General features: G+C 46.2%; 1 protein-coding gene across 1 annotated transcript in view; it reads right to left on the bottom strand.

The window, feature by feature from the left end:
- Positions 1–18,222, bottom strand: part of PPP1R21 (protein phosphatase 1 regulatory subunit 21) — a 134,290-nt gene that overhangs the window by 30,212 nt on the left and 85,856 nt on the right. Inside the window, exons 16-20 of the mRNA XM_069768652.1 lie at positions 15,629–15,721; positions 13,710–13,925; positions 12,895–12,930; positions 10,908–11,024; positions 8,192–8,290 (exon numbers count right to left, since the gene is read on the bottom strand). Of these exons, the coding sequence (XP_069624753.1) occupies positions 8,192–8,290; positions 10,908–11,024; positions 12,895–12,930; positions 13,710–13,925; positions 15,629–15,721 (561 nt within the window). The remainder of the gene's footprint in view (positions 1–8,191; positions 8,291–10,907; positions 11,025–12,894; positions 12,931–13,709; positions 13,926–15,628; positions 15,722–18,222) is intronic.

The raw sequence follows: 18,222 nt of genomic DNA, 5'->3' as shown, positions 1-18,222 counted from the left end.
CCGCCATGACCTTGGTGAATACCCTGGGGGCGGTGGCGCGGCCGAAGGGCAGAGCAACGAATTGGAAGTGATCTTCCTGAACTGCGAAGCGAGGAAACCTTTGGTGAGAAGGTAAAATAGGAATGTGGAGATATGCGTCCTGCATGTCTATAGACGCCAGGAACTCGCCTTTTTCCATGGAGGGGATGACAGAACGAAGCGATTCCATCCGCAACCATCGCACCTTGACGAACTTGTTCAGCAGTTTTACGTCCAGTATGGGCTGTACTGTACCGTCCTTCTTTGGAACAATGAAGAGGTTTGAATAAAACCCTTGAAACCTTTCGTTATGAGGTACCAGAACAATAACTCCGTCTTTTCTCAGAGAGCTTATAGCTTTTTCTGTTGTTTTTGCGCTGGGAGGAGAAGACAGGAAAAAATTGTTTGGAGGACAAGATAAAAGATCTATTTTGTATCCGGAGGACACTAGACCGTGGACCCACTTGTCGTGAACGACTGAGACACACACAGCACTGAAGGAAAGTAGGCGGCCGCCTACTTTGAGGGTGGCTCCCGGATACCGCAGTGAGTCATTGTGTGGAACGTCTGCCCGTTCTGGCGCCTCTGGATCCCGGCTGTCTTGGCCTGCCTCTCCATGAAGGGGAAGGCGTAAAAGAGGTCTGTGAACCTCTGTCTCCACGTTGTGCCGGCCGGAATAGGGAGATGTGGAAGTAGAGGACCAGTTTGAGTTGTAAAGAAAAAAATCGGGACCGAGCCTGTGGTCGCGGGTTCCAAAAGGGCCGAGAGGGTCTCTGTTAAGGAAGAAATTTACTCTTCCATCCAGTGGCGTCAGAAATTAACTGGTCGAGCTTTTCGCCAAAAAGGCGACCGCTCTGATATGGGAGAGAAGTCAATGACTTATTAGAAGTAGAATCCGCACGCCAGTCCCTGAGCCACAAGGACCTCCGGATGGTGATGGCATTGGCTGCTGCTTGAGAAGAGCAGTTAGCGGCATCCAGGGACGCGGTCGCTACAAAATCTCCAGCTCTGGCTATCTGAGTAGCGAGGTCTGCTATCTCAGGGGGAAGATTGGTATCCAGTACTGCTGAAGACAAGACCTCAGCCCAGTGGGTCATAGCCTTAGCCACCCACGTAGCGGCAAAAGATGGAAAGAGTGCGGCTGCTGAGGCTTAAAAGCTGAACGCGCCATATTGTCGATCTGACGATCGGTTAGATTTTTAATCGAGGCGCCCTCCGAGGAGGATAAAACAGATTTCGTAGCGAGGCGCGATACCGGAGGATCTACTGGGGGAGATTGTGACCAATCTTTTCTTAGATCCTGGGCAAAGGGATATTTGGACTCCATTGGCTTGTGCCCTGTGAATCGTTTATCTGGACGGATCCTGTGAGATTCAGCAATTTGCTTAAACTCTGGATGAGCGGCGAACACTCTGTGAGCTCGTTAGGTCCTCTTAAAGGACACGGCATGACCCGTTTTAGATAAAGGTTCATCCTCAAGTCTCAAAGCCTTATTCACTGACTCAATTAGAGAGTCGAGAGTCTCCTGATCGTGATGATATTCCTGATCTATGGACGTGTCAGAATCGTCCTCTGAAACAGGTTCTCTACTAGCCCCGATGGAAGGGGAGCGAGAAATGGAGCTCTCAGAACCCGAATACCGGTGATGGTCTGGGGATATGGCATGAGTCCTTTTCCTGGAAGAGTGAGAACTCCTTGGCAAGGTACGACCCATGGAGTAGGAGGGGGTTCTGACCATCGGAAGCGCCGTCCATATTAGTGCCCTGGTTAGAGGAAGGGTCTCGGAACGAGTCTAATGCTTTTGCCAGGGATGCCATAGACCGGGAAAGGGAGGCAGCCCACTCAGGGGGACTAGGCTCACTGGGTTCAGTATCAGCAACAGGTGGTTCCTGAGCTGTCACCGGTTCACAAGCTGTGCATAATGCAGTATTGTGACCCCGGGGTAATGACACCTTACAGGAGGTACATGTAGCGAAAAATACAGTGTGGGTTTTCCCAGACTTTTTGTGAGGGTTTGGTTGAGACATAGTAAAGACTGGAGGAAAGCGCTTACCAGCAGGGGAAGGGTTAAGCTATGCTTCTGGAGCTTACCCAGGTCCTGTGTCTTGAGTCCCCAGGGCAGGTGCGCAGTGTAGGCAGAGAAAAAACGCTAGTCCTGAGGGCTGTGATAGGAAACGCTGGAGCAGTGCTGCAGCATCAGGGCTGTGGGTGTCCCAAGATGGCCGCCGAGACCAGGAAGTGGGAGCTCATCACAGGGAACGAGAAGCGCCAGAAAAGTGGGTGGGGCTAACTGCCAGTGGGCATGGCCAAAACTCCAGCCTGTATTGAGGGAATTTTTTTTTTTTTTTTAAACTTCTCTGCGGTTGCGGCTATTGGCGCCAACATTAGCTGCACTCCTTCGTGGGGTTGCTGCACTATGGACCACCCACGGACACAGGCTTAAGGTGCAGACCTCCCATACCCCGGGGACCAGGATCCCCTAGCGCCTCGGCCCCCGCAGTGTACTCACGGTAGATGCGGTGGGCCGGTGCTCAATCCACCGTCACCATAGTCAGGGAGGGGGTGAAGAGCTTCTGCCGCCATCCATCATCCGCTATATCAGTGGTGATGCAGAGGGGGCTGCACGGACGCCATATATATCATATCCGGCTATGCACCTGGCTCCAGGAGAGGTAGATGGAGGGCTACTCCATGTGGTCGCCTGCTATGGAGGGGGGAAATCGGAATGCGAAGGAACCGTCGCCCGTAAGGCGAGCTCAGGGCTGGCATCTAACGTTGCAGGAAAGGATACGGGAGGGACGCTCCACGTACTTGCCTGTTGATGGTTCGGGGGAGATCGGTACCTAGAAAGGATCCGTCGCCCCCATTCGCTTTGTTAAAGAAAAATAGAATAAAAAGTAAAAAGCTAAAATAAAAACGGTGGGGTCTGAAAGCAGACCCAAGTGCCTCCTACAGACACTAAGCAAGAACTGGTTCCCTGAGAGCCAGGAGGGTGTATACTGCAGGGGAGGAGCCGAGAGCCAGCAGGAGGGTGTATACTGCAGGGGAGGAGCCGAGAGCCAGCAGGAGGGTGTATACTGCAGGGGAGGAGCCGAGAGCCAGCAGGAGGGTATATACTGCAGGGGAGGAGCCGAGAGCCAGCAGGAGGGTATATACTGCAGGGGAGGAGCCGAGAGCCAGCAGGGGGGTGTATACTGCAGGGGAGGAGCCGAGAGCCAGCAGGAGGGTGTATACTGCAGGGGAGGAGCCGAGAGCCAGCAGGAGGGTATATACTGCAGGGGAGGAGCCGAGAGCCAGCAGGGGGGTGTATACTGCAGGGGAGGAGCTGAGAGCCAGCAGGAGGGTGTATACTGCAGGGGAGGAGCCGAGAGCCAGCAGGAGGGTGTATACTGCAGGGGAGGAGCCGAGAGCCAGCAGGAGGGTATATACTGCAGGGGAGGAGCCGAGAGCCAGCAGGGGGGTGTATACTGCAGGGGAGGAGCCGAGAGCCAGCAGGAGGGTGTATACTGCAGGGGAGGAGCTGAGAGCCAGCAGGAGGGTGTATACTGCAGGGGAGGAGCTGAGAGCCAGCAGGAGGGTGTATACTGCAGGGGAGGAGCCGAGAGCCAGCAGGAGGGTGTATACTGCAGGGGAGGAGCCGAGAGCCAGCAGGAGGGTATATACTGCAGGGGAGGAGCCGAGAGCCAGCAGGGGGGTGTATACTGCAGGGGAGGAGCCGAGAGCCAGCAGGAGAGTGTATACTGCAGGGGAGGAGCTGAGAGCCAGCAGGAGGGTGTATACTGCAGGGAAGGAGCTATTCTTTATGTGTTAACTTAGTGTCCTCCAAGTGGCAGCAGCATAACACCCATGGTCCTGTGTCCCCCAATGAGGCGTAGGAGAAAATATGGTAAGTGACCGATCCTCTTTAAGCTCCTTTTAGTAGTGAGTACAGGAAGGTAAAATGTTGTAATTGCTGTATCAAAAATGAGGAGGACAAATCTATTCATTCATAAATTCCCAACATAGTATAAAACAAAAGACGAAGATTTACTTTAAATCAGAACCAAAACATCACAAACAAAATATTCCAATTAATATAAACTAAAACGGATAAAAGAAAAAAAAAAAAGAAAATGCTTGATATTCTTCTTTAGACTTTGCGGTTATTAAAATGTCCATGCATCTTCCTGACAGTGCACAAATGGCAGACTACATTATTCATGTCCAAAACACGAGACTGGAGCAGCGCTGATGGCAATCTGTATTCTTCAACATAAAGGTCATCAAGGAATAGAGGCGCGCAGGGAACGAGAGCAGATAAGAAGCGGGAGGATAGGATGAAAGGCAATAATACACAGAGGAAAAATGAAATGCTATTTAGAAGACATTTCTATGAAGCGATCAGGTCTGATGGAAGAACCAAAGAGGAAATCAGCGGAGACTTCTAATATTCTTCTCTACATGGCGACGGAATTAGCATGAGATCAAAAATGTCTGGATACAAAGAGCCCCTACTTATCGGGCATGGAGTCAACGCAGTGAGCAAGGAGAAGCGGGCCATTTTCCAGCCGAAAATAGACTGATAACTTTTGAAACTACACATTAGCCATTGTGAGATAAATTGTCCCGAATAGCAAAAAATGTGTCTGCTCCTTTCTCAAACAGCGCCACCCTTATCCGTAGGATGTGTCTGGTACTGAAGCTCTATTCAGATGAATGTGAAAGATCTGCAGTACATTTCTGTGGGCACACAGCACAATCTATCCAATATCAGGCTCCCAGATATGCTGTACTAGCCTTATATCCCTAGTGCTACTGCCGCATCCGAGGAAAGTGATACAGCCCATGCCGATGGTCGCGTACGACCACTACATCACCAGATGCTTCCATGCATCTGTATCCCACAACAAGTCCTGCGGGTTTAGGTTGGGTCTTTTTCGAGGGAGAACCCATCCCATTTTTGTGCTATTGTTCCTAGTTTTTTTGGTGCGGATTATCTGTGTAATTTGTCTACAGTATGTATTGGTTTTATTCACCAAAAAAGCAAGAAAAGTGCATAGTTGTGTTTTTTTGTTTGTTTCTGCTTTGTTGTTTTTTTAGGGTGAAAAAATGCTGCGAACACGCTAAAACAACTAATGCTGCAGTTTTTTCAATTCAGTCAAGGGAAAAAAAAAAAAAAAAACAAGCGTGTGCATGAGATTTCTGAAGTCTCAGCTTTTTTTAATTTGCATTAAAATAAAAAAATAGCTACAAAAATGTCATGTGTGAACATAGCCTTAGTTTGATATCGCAGCAATCACGTTGCCAGGTCATGTCCATCACGTATTGAATGTCGCAAACACAAATCCCCAAAAACTAAAATTGTGGGATTTAATTTTCTGCCCATGGAATTATTCTCCTGTTTTTTTTTAACTGAATGATGTCATTCACAACTTCAAGTCGTCCTGCAGAACAGAAGCCATCATATGGCTGTGACGATGGAAAAAAAATAATAAAAAGTAAAAGTTATGGCTCTTGTAAGGAGGAGAGGGTCATGGGACACCGCTCAGCTTGCTGGAATCAAACAGTATGGAAGTTTGGCCCTGAATTGGGGTCCTATAGAGACAGCTTATACACCGAGGAACAAAGTTTCTTACATGTAAAGTGCAGCCACATACGGGTTATGGGTCCACTTTAAATTTTAGGCACAAAAAAAAAAAAAAAAAAGTAAAAAATATAATAAAAAAATTAAAAAAAAATTCAAAGGGGTCCTCCGCATTCCCATTATTTCGTACCCTCGCATTTTTCTGGGGAGGAACTGATCAGCAGCGAATGTAGCAAAGCGGCTCAATCATAACTCACTTATGTGAGATCCGCGCTGCATTCAATATTTCTCTTCTCCAGCTGAGTAATAATGATGTGAAAAGACGGCTTCATCTGTGTTAATGATCAGATAAATAATCAATGGTGTTCTCGTCTCCTCCAAACGACGACACTTTGCTGGCAGCGGATCAACAATGGCTGTGATTACTAATGGTGAAACCATCCACGGCGCAGTCACAAGGGGAAGGCAAAAACGCTGCTCAAATAACGATTCTCACTTTGTGAGCAAATAGCGAAATACAGCGGTAAAATGACATTAGTCTGACATCCGATACTACAGCAAGTTTCCCACAGCAGCCGGACAAAGATCTTGTAGGTATGGCAGCCTCCAGACTCTGCCCTGGACAATCGGGGGGAGGATTGAGCAAGGTAAGCGCCAGTCAGACGGACGTATAAGTCACATAGAGATTGGACCTCCATGCACGGACTGGCCGGTGCCTCTCCTGACCCAAGTGAGACGACTTCACATATCAGTCAGACGGACGTATAAGTCACACAGAGATTGGACCTCCATGCACGGACTGGCCGGTGCCTCTCCTGACCCAAGTGAGACGACTTCACATATCAGTCAGACGGACGTATAAGTCACACAGAGATCGGACCACCAAGCACGGACTGGCCGGCGGCTCTCCTGACCCAAGTGAGACGACTTCACTTATCAGTCAGACGGACGTATAAGTCACACAGAGATTGGACCTCCATGCACGGACTGGCCGGTGCCTCTCCTGACCCAAGTGAGACGACTTCACTTATCAGTCAGACGGACGTATAAGTCACACAGAGCTTGGACCTCCATGCACGGACTGGCCGGCGGCTCTCCTGACCCAAGTGAGACGACTTCACTTATCAGTCAGACGGACGTATAAGTCACACAGAGATTGGACCTCCATGCACGGACTGGCCGGCGGCTCTCCTGACCCAAGTGAGACGACTTCACTTATCAGTCAGACGAATGTATAAAATCACACAGAGATCGGACCACCATGCACGGACTGGCCGGCGGCTCTCCTGACCCAAGTGAGACAACTTCACATATCAGTCAGACGGCCGTATAAATCACACAGAGATCGGACCACCATGCACGGACTGGCCGGCGGCTCTCCTGACCCAAGTGAGACAACTTCACATATCAGTCAGACGGACGTATAAAATCACACAGAGATCGGACCTCCATGCACGGAGTGGCCGGCGGTTCTCCTGACCCAAGTGAGACGACTTCACTTATCAGTCAGACGGCCGTATAAATCACACAGAGATCGGACCACCATGTACGGACTGGCCGGCAGCTCTCCTGACCCAAGTGAGTCGACTTCACTTATCAGTCAGACAGCCGTATAAGTCAGACAGAGATCGGACCGTCATGCACGAACTGTGACACAAACAGTTGATGTGACATCACAGCTGAAGCCCAAACACTGACACCAGAGCAGCAGCTGTGAGCCGGTGCTGGAACCCGGTAGGGCGAGTACTTGTATTACTAACCCCCAAATGGACGAGAAACGTCTATGAAGATTAAAGGGGTGTTTCCATCTCCAAGATCTTACACCAGCACGTAGTAGGTGTAATAATATGATCAAATACTTCCAATTAGAAATGTAGTGTAGTTCTTCTGATTAGCTGTGCCATTTACCCCATGTGCAGGGCATTGCAGTAGTTTAGATATCCATGGTTACGACCACTCATAGTGACAGTTAGCGGCTTGTGGCCGTAACCATGGATACCTAAAGTACTGCAAAGCCCTGCACATGGGGTAAGTGGCACAGCTTATCTAGAGAACTGCACTACATGTCTAATTGAAGGTTGGGACGCAGGCATGGCAACGTCTGCTTGTGTAATTCATGATGTGAGAAGAAGCCCAGGCCCGGCCAGAGATGCCACAGACGGGAAGGATAAAGCGGTCATTAACACAACGCCACCCGCATTCATCAATTCTGGGGGAATAACGTCGGTCTGGAGGAATCGGGGACTAATCCTACTTATTTTTTTAAAGTATAGTGTATATAGCAGACATACAGATATTCAATGTCCGCACAGACCCTGGTGTCATGGTACGTATTTGTATGCAATAAATAACTTTGATGCAATAAACTATGTGGACCCCAAAATGGTGCCAGGAAAAAAACCTCGGTACTTACAGTCAAGAACAGGCCAGTCCTTGAGGGGTTAAGTGCGGTGCACTAGTCCCGTCAGCGTCTGACATTACTGGCACATCGCTCTTACAATGGGGGCCGCAGGCGCGTGGCCCCTGTATTTAGCGATAGCCTTCCCTCCGGACGGTCATTGTGAGAGATAAATGGCGGAGTGTGGGCACGTGCCAGCTGGCCGCCCTTACCTGCAATCTGCTGATGCTCAGACTGGCCGATTTGGTTTCTTCTGTTAGGGTCTGATTGGATTTTTCTGCCAATGCTAATCTCTTAGCGAGAGCCCGGCACTGGAAATCAAACACATAGATGACAACAAGGTAATAGGGATGGAATTACGCTCGCGCTCGGCCAAAACGGACCGGCATGGGATTCATTTATTTTTTTAAGCAGGAGGTGATAGCGCAGGACACAGCTTGGCTGTAGCCTTCACTTAAAAAACAAACTATGATATCAATAAATGCAATTACTACTCTCACTCCCCTGCCTTGCCTTCCGGTGAGAGTATTTTAGTGTGACGCGGTCTCTATCCAGATGCTTTACTAAATATTCGTAAACCATTTCAGAAATACTTTTTTTGTGAGTTTTGCATTGAGCCGTCCTTCTGTTATTCCTCCTGGAAATGTACGAGAAAAAAAAAAAAAAGACAACTTGGCTCTCCCGTTCCTCGTCAATAGGGCCGTCTGCCAAGGTCAGCGCTGAATGCCCGGTGTGCACAGGCCAACATCATGTATGGGGTGAAGGGTTTGATAACACCAGCTGTTAATTATACATTTCCAGGAGGAAAAACAGAGGATCTGCTCGAGCTCTAAAAAAAATAAAAAAGTGCTCCAAGGTCGGTCAAATTATAAGAAATGCACGAATTAGTGTGTAACCATGACCAAATGATTGATTGCCATTCTAACAAATATTTAAAAAGCGTATTCCCATCTTTAAGATCCTATCCCAATATGTATTTGGAGGGATTTGCTAATATTATTATTATACCCATTAGAAATGCATAGTTCTTCTGATTAGCCATGTCACTTACCCCATGTTAAGGCACTGCAGTAGCTTAGACATCCATGGTTACGACCAGTAACAACTAACTGTCACTATATGAGTGGTCATAACCATGGATACCTAAGCTGCTGCAATGCCCTGCACATATAGAGTAAGTGACATAACGAATCAGAAGAACTATACTACCTTTTTAACTGGAGGTATTTGCTAACATTATTATTATACGCACTTCATATTTGGATAGGATCTTGGAGATGGGAATACCCCTTTAACTCCTTCACCCTGCGGTCAATCTTCGCTTTTGAATTTTTATGAGGTCGCTGGGTTTCTTTTTTTTCGTTTTTCCAGGACAATTTTTAGTTTAATAAGGCACTATTCATTTTATCAGCTATTGTACTGAAAATCAGGAAAAAAATTCTAAGTAATGAGAAATATATAAAAAAAAAAAAAAAAAAAAGCAAAGCAAAGCAAGCAAAAAAAAAAAAAAAAAAAAAAGAACGATTCAAACATTTTTTGTTTACTTTTTATGGTGTTTGTTGTGCAGCAAAAATGATCTGGAAAGGTGATTCTTCAGATCTCTACAACTATAGCAATTCCCAACTAATATAGTTTTTATCTTTTTTTTATTTTTTTAATTTAAGTAGTACAAAAAAAAAAAATCAGAAAGTTGTTAAAAAACTAAAATAATAAACTTTGAATTGTGCCACTGTTTTCTGAGCCCGGTAACATAATAAATCTGACTCCATTGACGGGAATTTTTTTTTCTGATTGCCCAGTTAACATGTTTATTTATACCAATTTTGATTACTTTTTGTTTTTATAGCATTTTATTTTACTTTTTTTAAAGGGAGGTATGGCAACCAAAGATCTGCAATTTTGGCATTTTGATTTTTTTTTCTTCACTATATGGTATTTATTGTATGGGTTGATTAATTTTATATCTTGATAGATCGGACTTTTGTGGGCTTCCACAATTAAGTTAAAAATAAAGACATGGACAAAAAAAAAGGGAGAAAAAGGAGACAATTTGAATTTTTATATTTTTTTATATCATTCTAAAAACGTAAAAAAAAATGTTTACATTATTTCTTAGTTCTGATGTGAGAACTAGTGATTAGCGATGTGCTGGGATAAGGTGTTATCTGAGCATGCTTGGGTGCCAACCCAGTGTCTTCGGCGAGCTCGAATAATATGTTCGAGTCCCAGCGGCTGCATGTCTCGTGGATGTTTGACAGCTGCTACATATGCAGGGATTTCCTGTTTATTAGACAATCCCTGTATATGTTGCGGCAGTCGAACAGCCGGGAGACATGCAGGTGCGAGGACTTATATTTTTCGAGCACGCTGAAGACACTCTGTTAGCACCAGAGCATGCTCAGATAACACCTTATCCCAGCACATTCGCTCATCACTAATGAGAACCCCACCACATGCACCTTGGCAATTGAGCCATTTAAATGCCGATTTTAGTGATTAACCGCAGGATTTATATAGTTAAAGAGCAGTGATTGATGCAAGCGCCGGTCGCTGCTGTTAGAGGTAGATGCCGCCTGTGTAACACAGTCGGCGATGGTGCGGACTGCATATGTGAAGCCCCGACGTAGGATGCAGTGTTACATCCAATGTCAGGAAGGGGTTAAGTCAATGCGCATTAAGGATCCATTTGGATCCATGTTGGCTTGTTGCATATGACACAACTAATCTGCAATATGTCGTCCTTCATCCTATCAGCAGTAACAGTGACACCGGGACTATAAAATAGGATCTGGGTTAGAACATGCTGATTTCCTAAGAAAATAATGAGAATTTCCTCCAAAGCTGCTGGCAGCCTCCTAGCGCATGCCATCTCCCTACACACCATCACTTCTACATCCCCATGTGACAATTAGCAGCCACCAGACATACCTCGGCGTGGAAGTGGACGGACTTGCTGTCTGCCAGCTGCAGCTGTGTTGTGAGCTCGGCTATTCTCGCCATGTAATGATTTTTTATCAGTCCTTCCCTTGAGTCGTGATCTGGAACCTGTTCATGACAATAAGGGAGATTATTTTTAGAAGGACCGCTCCGGCTCGCCGTCTCTGAACTGTCAGTCAAACTTCCCGCTGGCATTATCTGCATCAAACCCCGACCTGTGCAGGCAGCGCAGCGATAATGACTGCGGCGCGGAGAGACTGAGCCCACGTATCTGGGGAAGAAGCGTGTCCTTACTGTATAAGACTCACATTAATCTCCCCGAGTGCGGAGGAGACGGAGCTTCAGCCAACAAAACGGCTACAGGAAACAAAGCAACCCCGATTCCCTGTGTGGGTCAATTCCTGCACAGTTTCCGGATGAGTCAATCACACCGGTAAACCTGCACATCTCTGATGATGATGGCGGTAGGTGTTCATGCCGGAGTCAGATCCATGGATAAAATCGGGCCCCTACCAAATGTCTGCCACAATCTGCACTTCTCTTATACTGAGGGTATCTGTTTCCATGTAATTCAGCCTCCATCTAGATTCCTAGCATTCTTCCTCTGAACCGCTACCAATCCCATGTTGCATCAGAACATCACATGTCCAGATTATTTCTGGAAGAAAAAAGTTATTTCCTCCCCCTATATACTCCTAAATAAACTAATGATTATAAATTATACAGTCAGGGTAGTGGATCTGTGATCTATTACAGTATAACTCTGACAGGAGCTGTGCAATCATCATCAGTATCTTTGATATTAGCTTCTGCCCCACCACCAAGTAGAGAACTTCAGTGTTAAGGTCCATGTAATAGCGCCATACAGGATCTTCTGGTGACCCTCATCCGAGAACATAAAGCCATGTAATTCTCATGGGGAGAGATCACTATGAGATCACAAGATCTAACTTGAAGAGGAGACGTATAACAAGAACTTCCAGATAGAAAGTGCCAACTAAATAAGGCAACACTAGCTGAATTATATATAGTGGTGGACTAGCGACAAAATGAAGATTAAAAAAAAACAAAACAAACATGAAGTGATAAATTAAAGGGAATCTTAATATTCGGCTGTATAACTTTAACAATTCGTTCTAAAAATATATCTATTGGTGACCTGCAGCTCGGCATGGTGTAGCGTACAACTCCGGCAACATATGCTAATAAATTCACTGCTGGTCCAGACTATGAGAGCCACATTTTCATTCTGCGCCACAACTGCCCCGTCTCTTTGATCGATGTCCATGACAGCCTCTGCAGGCCTCTTGGGACACTCAGCACAGGTGTGCGTAGGTCCTCATGTCCCTTCCAGGTCATCAGCGTCATCAACCACCACAGCAGCATCCATGCATTTTTCTCCAGTAGTTCTACAAACATTCTCTGATTTATGCCGACTGCAAGACAATAATGGTAAAGAGTTGCAACAGAAACAGAATAGCCGGTCTCAGGCGCGCAGAAGGAGAACACAGACACCAGTTAGGGTAAAAACGCAACGCGTTTCAACGGCGTGCGCCGTCTTCTTTAGGTGAATATTTATAAATATCTACCTGAAGAAGATGGCGCACGCCATTGAAACTCGTTGTGGTTTTACCCTAACTGGTGTCTGTGTTCTCCTTCTGCGCTCCTGAGACCGGCTATTCTGTTTCTGTTGCAAGTCTTTCTCCCCTGTTGTGGGGTATCCGGCTAGAGCTGCGAAAACCTGCGCACTTATTTCCCCCTCATTGGGACGGCCGCTAGCGCTCCTTCTACAAACCGCCATTTGTTGTTCTACAATAATGGTAAAGAGGGTTTTTTTTTTTTTTTAAAGCAAACCGCTCGGTCAGCATGGTTTCAGAGACTCAGGTCATCATCTCAGCTGATTATTTTTTTTGTTCAAGGCAAAGTCAAGTCTTAAGTTTACTTTCTGTTTACACAGATGCGAGGTCAAGTACCATACCTGCAGATTATCGCTACTCATGGTTAACATGCCGATCTATAAAGGAAGAGATAAACAGATAATTTAGTGCATAAACCCAGGAATTGGTGAAGATCCCCTTTAGACTCGGGGTGTTCTGTCGCTCCCTTACTGAACGATTTAGACGGGCCGATGCAGACTGATGAGGACAGGATGATGGTTAATGCGATAGTGGTCTCCCCATGCAGCATCATGTTGTCCGGATTTACACTGCGTGATGCGCGGACAATGACAATAATCTTAATGGTGGCATTACTAATCCAATCACCCAACGATGGAACATTGTGCTCGTTCGTTGGGAGAAAGCTGGCATAGTTATAGGGGCTGATAATCGGGTGTGAGCAGTCAGAAGAACAATGTTTCCCGATCATTCTGTGTAAACAACTGTGATTTTATCCGATCATCAAAACACTTGTTCGGCCGCTGAGTAGATTGTTCACGTGAGCCATTAAATCTTTCCCACAGGATAGATGGGCAACAACATACTCGCAATTGTGGAATGATGGGGGGTGAAGGCGGTAACCTTCATTGAAGCCCACGCTCTCCTACGATTACAATGAATGAATTGCAAACCATTTGATATTGAAACAATTGAAATCAACGGGCCAGCGATTCCGATTCTTTACAATGGCCGTGCCAAGTCCTCAAGAGAGAGGGACATTTTGGGATAAATACTGATAACAATGACCCTTCAGTGAATGATCGGGAACTAGAGAAGATTCTCTGATTGCAAACCTTGGGGGTATTTTATCTGTTCTGTTTAGGAAATAAATCAATGATATCAGATGATCACTTACCAAACTTGTAGATTTTGTTTCCTCGGCGTTGTCAGTGACATGTAAGAAGGCATTTTCCTGTACGGGGTCAGCCGGCCGTTCTTGGTCTACATTCTTCATTATATCGGATATCCGCTGAGTCTCCTTCTCCAATTTGATCCTGGACAGCTGCGCCTCCAGCATCCAGTGCTCCTTCTCTTGCTCCAGTTTACTGATCTTCTCAAGACTATGCTGCACCTGTGGAGACATCTCAGAGGTGAGGACCTGACAGGAGATCAGCAGAGGAGGACATCTCCCTCTCACACATATGCACACATTTACAGGTGCATTCAGCTGTCAGTTCTCCGTCAAGCCGGTAGTCCATTGCTTCCGAATGCATGTATCGGTCACAGGACGCTCCCCGCTGAAAGAGACACACAGCTGTGCAGAAACGGTGGGGTTCCCCCATGTGATTATTTTTTAGGTTTTCTACACTACCCTGTACCAAATTCTATTAGCGGACAACCGCTTTAAAGGCACGACAATTGGTCTTTTGGGTTTAGAATGATCGGTGAGCATGGAGGCCTCTTATTCATACAAAAAAGCCAACATTTCCTTCATCTGTGTCCATCAACAGGCCCAGCCTAAATCATTTTTCCAGATTGAGACATGGAACACTTGGAGTATGTGCACATGTCGTCTTTTAGGCACCTTTTAAGGCTCTTTTTTGACCCATTGCAGTTATAGGAATTCATCAACTCATTATCTCCTATGGTTAAAGCCAAGTGCGTGCATGGCATCTTCTTTTCTGGACTGTGGGAGGTGGTGACCACTTACCTGGTATGTGGGAGACCTAGAACCAGCACGTCAGATATTTATGGTGTTATACTTTTTGAAAGGCCATAAAGACCTCCGATAATAATTCCCCGATAAGTGTTATTGCAACCCTTGCGATTGGTGGAACAAAGGAGGTTGTGCACCCCTACGGTAAGGCATATCCTCCACCGCATCTCACCACCTGTCCAACGAACCTATCCATTACAGTGCATGGCTGCCCACTCTCCCTAGTCCCACAAGCTCACTGTCTCGGGGTAATCCTTTACACTGATCTCTCCTTCAAACCGCATATCCAAGCCCTTTCCACTTCCTGCCGCCTTCAACTCAAAAATATTTCATGGATTCGTACATTCCATAACCAAGAATCTGCAAAAACCCTAGTCCATGCCTCATCATCTCCCGCCTTGACTACTGTAACCTCCTGCTCTGTGGCCTCCCCTCTAACACTGTCACACCCCTCCAATCTATTCTAAACTCTGCTGCCTGACTAATCCACCTGTCCCCCCGCTATTTCCCGGCCTCTCCCCTCTGTCAATCCCTTCACTGGCTCCCCATTACCCAGAGACTCCAGTACAAAAGCCTAACAATGACATACAAAGCCATCCACAACCTGTCTCCTCCATACATCTGTGACCTCGTCTCCCGGTACTTACCTACACGCAACCTCCGATCCTCACAAGATCTCCTTCTCTACTCCCCTCTTATCTCCTCTTCCCACAATCGCATACAAGATTTCTCTCGTGTATCACCCCTACTCTGGAACTCTCTACCACAACACATCAGACTCTCACCTACCATCGAAACCTTCAAATAGAACCTGAAGACCCACCTCTTCTGACAAGCCTACAACCTGCAGTAACCACCGATCGACCAAACCGCTGCACGACCAGCTCTACCCTCACCTACTGTATCCTCACCCATCCCTTGTAGATTGTGAGCCCTCGCAGGCAGGGTCCTCTCTCCTCCTGTACCAGTCTTGACTTGTATTGTTTAAGATTATTGTGCTTGTTTTTATTATGTTTAACCCCCCTCACATGTAAAGCGCCATGGAATAAATGGCGCTATAATAAGTAATAATAATAAATTATTATATCCAGTGTTCCCAGCAGTGCACCCCGCCGTACCTGCTGTGCGAGGCCTTCTCTGCTCTCTGTAGAACTTAGGAGCACTCTGCGATTCACCAACGCCTCCTCGTAAGGCACAGAGTCTGGACAGGGCTGTAACAGAAGAAGGACATCAGCTCAATAGCAATGATCAGACACAAGGACCCGGACCTTCGTGGTTTTGTGACTCTCCCACAGGATTCACATCTGAAAGATGTGGGAAAGAAAAACACAGATTTTGTATTCCACTAGGGTATTGGGGTACAAATCCACAAAATCTTTTCACTTCAGAAAGTCGCTAATGATGAATTAGGCCTAAAATATCTGAATAATAATAAAAAAAAAAGCCATTATGACAAATAAAAAAAAAAAAGAGACGAAAACAAGAAAAGATAACGTAAAAAAGGCACAAATAAAAAAACAAAAAACAAAACACGACAACAGTCGAAAAATCAATCCCTATGTCTTTCATAGAGAAGTCAATTATGTGAGATCATCCCATCTAGAGCAGGCCTTCAGCTTCCGATGTAATCTCGGAGGTAGTCATGGGCTGACAATCAGATGAGCACTTTCTTCAACTGTTAATACCCAGGAAGTGGTAGGCTGAGATGAACCCCGCACACAAAACTTACAAGTGGTATTGCGGAAGAGCCCAGGGTGTTGGGCGGAACAGAACAGGGGCAGGGTAGGGCGGACAGGCACAGTGTGACATCACTCTTCTGAAGCAGTGTCCAAAAGAGGAAGATGGGAAAACAAAATTTACTGGGAAAAAAAAAAATCACTGCTTAAATTCATATGCAAATGTATCTCAAGTGCTCTGGGAGTGTCAAAGCACTTCCCAAGTCTTTGTTTCCCTGGCTTTATTCCTCTGCTTGACAGACAATAAGGACAATATGCTGATTGTGTAGTCAGGGCCGATGAGCTATCAGACAATCAAAGGAAAGTGGGGTTGGGCAGGAAACAGAGCCAGGGGAGCAAAGGCTTGGGAAATGCTTTGACACTCCCAGAGCATTTAAGCCTCATTTGCTTATGAATTAAAACAGCGATCTTTTCAGAAATGGAGCAACAGATTGCAGCAGAGAACAAGAGGTTAATTGACTACTACTCGGTTCCATTTTTGGCTAGGAAAGGCCAAGGTGTGGAGTTTAGTCATAACTGATCCTAATTCAGACAGGGCAGTGGGGGGAGGCTCCTGCTGAAGGCAGTTGTCTTACGGCCACACACAAGATAAGGGAGCGGAGGACATGGCTGAACTCCTGGAAAGTACAGATTTCTTCATATATTTAATTTATATCTGCATTTATATTGCACTGATCTGAGAAGCCAAATTCTCATATATAAAAGCCACAAGTGTCATCTGAGCTCTTGCTGAAGCCAAGTTACTCTGCAGTCACTATACATGTGGGGAAATCGGACGCAATGTACAGATCTATAGACAATTCACAAGGAAAATGAGAATAATAGCAGAATGGAAACTGCACTAACTTCCATCGTAAGTCCAGATCATAGATGACTATGGCGGTCTACTGTCTCGGAGGCGGAGGGGAGGCTGCACGCGGCATCTGGATGCGTCAGGGCTTCCAAGTCAGTGGATTTATTGTCTCATTAATTGGAAATCCAGACATAATGAGCCCTCCTAGTACCCTTCCTTTACGTAATAATACAGACTAAAAGCCTCAAACTATGCAAGAGGGAAGCGGGCTGGAAACAAAGAGCAGTAAAACGATGAAAACTAAATTAGTTAAGGGATCGAGAAGGACACGAAGGTGCGACAAGACGGAGGTTGGAAGGAGGACATAAGTACGCTGAATCATTCATCTTTACACTGGCTGCACCCAGTCCTATAAGCTTTATTCTCCTTGGTACGGTTAGTGGCCGCTTTATTAGGTAAGCTGGACATCTGCTAGCCAATGCACATATCCACCCGGTCAATCAGGGGCACAGACTAAATGCAAAACAGCGCGCAAACACCAAGAACAGGGAGGACGGGCGGTCCGAGTGACTGATCACAGAAAGTTATTTCATTAAAAGTTAGAGGGGAGGATGGGATTGTGAGAGCTGGTGGCCAGGATCGAAGGCCCCCATACACACTAGACCAACGTTGGCTGAATCCGCTGATATTGACCGATTTTGCCGACAGCCTTATGTGTATGGTGGCGCCGGCCGACTGACGTTCGAGAGACAAGTTGATCCCACATGTCCGATTTCGGACTGCCGATCGCATTGTTCTCCAACAGATAAGACGCCGGCTGACAAGTCAGTCAACGTCCTTCTCAGCTGAGCAAGTGTTCCAGTGGGGGTAATTCTAATTTTTTCTTTCAGATTTATAAAAAAAAACAAAAAAAAACATTTTTTAATATTTTTTTGACATCTTCATAGGAGACTTGACCCTTTGAACCTGTTCTATACACTGCAATACTACAGAGGAAATGGCACTGTGCTATAAAGTCCAGCCACAGGTTGGGCTTCACAGGAGGACAAAGCAATGGCGGCTGCAATAAACTATAGGGTTGTGGCAGTCTTTGGAAACCAGTGCAAAAGCCCCCTGTTTGCGCCATTAAAATGCCGCTATCAGTGATTGACAGCGGCATTTAAATAGATAAACAGCAGCGATC

The sequence above is a fragment of the Ranitomeya imitator genome, chromosome 5, assembly GCF_032444005.1.
Source record: "Ranitomeya imitator isolate aRanImi1 chromosome 5, aRanImi1.pri, whole genome shotgun sequence".
Classification (NCBI taxonomy): domain Eukaryota; kingdom Metazoa; phylum Chordata; class Amphibia; order Anura; family Dendrobatidae; genus Ranitomeya; species Ranitomeya imitator.
This window is presented reverse-complemented; position numbering and strand designations above follow the sequence as displayed.